Genomic DNA, 3,268 nt, shown 5'->3' with positions numbered 1-3,268 from the left:
GCGGAGCGTCCCCGTGGCCGCCGGACACGCGGCCGGGGCGACGCGCGGAGCTGCAGGTCCCGCGTCCCCCTCCCGCCGGATCGCTCGTGGAGCGCGTCGCCCGTAGGACGCGCCGCCGGTGGGGGCTCTTTCTTCCGGGACTCCCGATCTGTTGTTTCGCCGCGCTGCCCCGGCTCGGCTTTCGCCGCTCTTCAGCCTGGACTTTGGAGGTGCGCGAGCGGGCAAGCGTCGGGATTTTTCTGTTCCCAGCAAACTTCGGCACTCGCTGTCGCCGAGATCCCGCGAGCAGTGAGGAGGCCGTCCCGCCCGCGGCCGCGCTCCCGGCGAGGGTCCCCAGCGGAGCGGCCGCGGCGCGATTGGGAAGGACCCACGCTCGCTGATGCCCGCAGATGTTAGCGGTGGGACAGATGGATGCTAATCGCCAGAGCGCATTCGTCCTTAGCAGTGCGCCGCTAGCCGCGCTGCACAACATGGCCGAGATGAAGACCTCCCTGTTCCCCTACGCCCTGCAGAACCCCTCCGGTTTCAAGGCGCCGGCCCTGGGCGGACTCAACACGCAGCTCCCCTTGGGGACACCGCACGGAATAAGCGACATCCTGGGGCGGCCCGTGGGCAGTGCCAGCAACCTGCTGGGCGGGCTGCCCCGTATCAACGGGCTGGCGGCCTCGGCCGGGATGTACTTCAGCCCCGCTGCCGTCTCCCGCTACCCGAAGCCTCTGGCGGAGCTGCCGGGACGGCCGCCCATTTTCTGGCCCGGAGTGGTGCAGGGCTCTCCTTGGAGAGATCCCCGGCTCGCCTGTCCCGGTAAGTGCGGCCGGTTCTTGCAGGGCGCGGGGAGCAGGCTGCCTGGGGTCCAGAGCCGGCGGACGAGCGCGGTGGACGGGGCGGGCAGCAGGAAGGCTCGGTTCGGGTCCCTCGGTCCTCACGGCCGCGGGTCTGTCCCGGACCGAGCCCTGCTTTAGAGCCGGCGGGCACCCGAAGCGGCTCCGCAGCGCCTGGCGGGGCCCGGCTACGGAGTTCATCCCTGACGCAGCTCTTTCTTCGCTTCCAGCTCAGACGGGGATGGTTTTGGACAAGGATGGCAAGAAGAAACACTCTCGACCGACTTTCTCTGGGCAGCAGATATTCGCTTTAGAGAAAACCTTCGAACAGACGAAGTACTTGGCAGGACCGGAGCGCGCCCGGCTCGCTTACTCCCTGGGGATGACTGAGAGCCAGGTGAAGGTAGGTCCGTCCTGCGGGCTCCGGCCTCTCCTGCTCCCTGTCGCGGCCGCTTTCTGCCATCTCCGTAATTACTAGCAGCCACGAACGCCGCACAATTATGTGGGGATTTTTATTTTTTTTAGAGTCACTTAGAATTTAAAGTTGTATTTTGATATTGGATAGATTTTAGGCTAATTTTTACCTGTTTTGTGCTTAGAGCTCTCTGTGCTGCAAACGATTTAAAATAAATTCACATATTATATTTAATATAAAACCCTATCACAACGACAAAAAGGCCCCGCAGGTAATTTTTTTTAAGGGTCACTTTTCCACGAGGATCGTGCCCACTGGCACAACTTTATCTTGCATAACCTCACAAATTTTTTAGCAAAGCCTGCAGGTGCACCTGACTGTTGGGATGCACCATAAGCCAAAAATACTTATTTTTACGGCTATTGTATTCTGTTTTCAACAAACTACTGTTCTGGGAAGCTGCTGATTTAAGCATCGTGCAGCCCCGCAGAGCCAGATGGGTGTCCCCAGCGGGGTGCCCCCTTGCCAGGAGCCGTGCGAGGCTCTGCCTGGTGCAGGCTCTGCTCCCAGTGCTCGCAGCCCCGCGTTGAGGATGGGACGGAGGCGGCGGGGTCGGGGGGGGTGGATGCGGCGGCGGGGCCGAGGCCGTGGCTAAGCTGTGCCCGGTGCCGGTGCCCAGGTTTGGTTCCAGAACAGACGGACCAAGTGGCGGAAGAGACACGCGGCAGAGATGGCCTCAGCAAAGAAGAAGCACGACTCGGAGACTGAGAAGCTGAAGGAGAGCTCGGACAATGAGGACGATGATGAATACAACAAGCCCCTGGACCCCAACTCAGACGATGAAAAAATCACGAGGCTATTGAAAAAGCACAAATCCACGAACCTATCCCTCGTCAGCCCCTGCAGCACCAGCTCGGATACGTTGTGAGGGTGCGGGGCCGATGGCTGCACCGGGCGGCGTGGTGGGGGTGAGTGTAACTGGGTGTTTGAAGTGGTGTGTTGTACAGGCTAAGATGTATGTGAAGTGTATATATTTTTTACAGAATAAGTTATGAATTTATTTTCTTTCTCATCGATGTAAATTTCAGAGAAATTTTTTCAACTTTTTTGGTTTTGTGTCCCTTTAAGGTTTCCCGCTCTTTCCTTTAGCCTTCCTGCTAATTTCCTGCTCCTAACAATCAGGTTTTGTTACGTTTTCTATGGGTCCCAAGTCCGAGCTCAGCTACTTTGTATATAGTAAATTTCAGATTTTGTGCTGTATATTTCTAGTGTAAAAACGGCAGTTTTCTTTCACTCTGTCCCTCAGTGTTTTGGCAGTTTCATTTCTCCTGCCTCTGGATTTTATCCTTAATAATACCAAAAAACCCAAACCAATGCTCAAAAAAAGTGGACACTTGATTTTACATTAGAATGTCTCCACACGTGTTGGAAAGACTTTGTATAAATCAATAAATTATTTAACAACCTTCTCTCTCCTTTAGCGAGTTTCTTCCCGCATTTCTGTGCCAGGGACCGGGGACACCAGAGCTTCTGCAGGGTGCCCGATACCGCTCCGCAAGGGAACGGGAGCCGCTGGGTCCGGCGGGCTGAGCCGGGAGAGCCCCGGCCCCTGTGGCACGGCCGGGGCCCGCGGAACCCGCGCTGTGGGACCGCCCGACAGCCCTGGAGAGGAGCGAGAGCCGGGGCTGAACCTGCAGCCTGAACTGCCCGTGCAGCGTTTCGGGCGGCTCCCAGGGTCCGCTCCGGAGAGGGGAGATAGGGGCCGGGGCTCATCCCATTGTGCTGCCTGGGTACTAGCCGCTGCGAAAAGCCGGGGCGAAGTTGCTGAGATCCACGGCGGCGGATCCACCACCCTCGGGAGCCTTCCTGCCGGGCTTCTGGGCCGTGCTTCGGCCCCGCACCGGGGCACACCCGTGCCCGAACCGGTTCCGCCTGGTTCGGCGGCCGCCAAAGCGCTCCCCGCCACCCGCGACTCCTCATTTCTCCCCTTGGCACACTCGAGTCCGGGTGCCTGTGAGCCGCCCGCCTTGTT

The 3,268-nt window shown here is 59.0% G+C and overlaps 1 protein-coding gene across 1 annotated transcript; it reads left to right on the top strand.

Moving 5' to 3' along the window:
- Window positions 1-23: 23 nt before the first annotated feature.
- Window positions 24-2,705, top strand: NKX6-2 (NK6 homeobox 2). The gene is made up of 3 exons (XM_015632495.3): window positions 24-804; window positions 1,052-1,224; window positions 1,916-2,705. Exons 1-3 carry the CDS (start codon window positions 390-392, stop codon window positions 2,162-2,164), a joined length of 837 nt encoding a protein of 278 aa, XP_015487981.1. The 5' UTR covers window positions 24-389; the 3' UTR covers window positions 2,165-2,705.
- The last annotated feature ends 563 nt before the right edge of the window (window positions 2,706-3,268 follow it).

Source organism: Parus major, chromosome 6, assembly GCF_001522545.3.
Source record: "Parus major isolate Abel chromosome 6, Parus_major1.1, whole genome shotgun sequence".
Classification (NCBI taxonomy): domain Eukaryota; kingdom Metazoa; phylum Chordata; class Aves; order Passeriformes; family Paridae; genus Parus; species Parus major.
This window is presented reverse-complemented; position numbering and strand designations above follow the sequence as displayed.

What these genes read in the sequence shown, in the direction of transcription:
- NKX6-2 (XM_015632495.3), top strand. Translation starts at nt 390, where the DNA reads ATGTTAGCGGTGGGACAGATGGATGCTAATCGCCAGAGCGCATTCGTC. An exon ending in TCCCCGGCTCGCCTGTCCCG is followed by an intron (nt 805 to 1,051) that starts GTAAGTGCGGCC and finishes CTTCGCTTCCAG; the next exon opens with CTCAGACGGGGATGGTTTTG. An exon ending in TGACTGAGAGCCAGGTGAAG is followed by an intron (nt 1,225 to 1,915) that starts GTAGGTCCGTCC and finishes GCCGGTGCCCAG; the next exon opens with GTTTGGTTCCAGAACAGACG.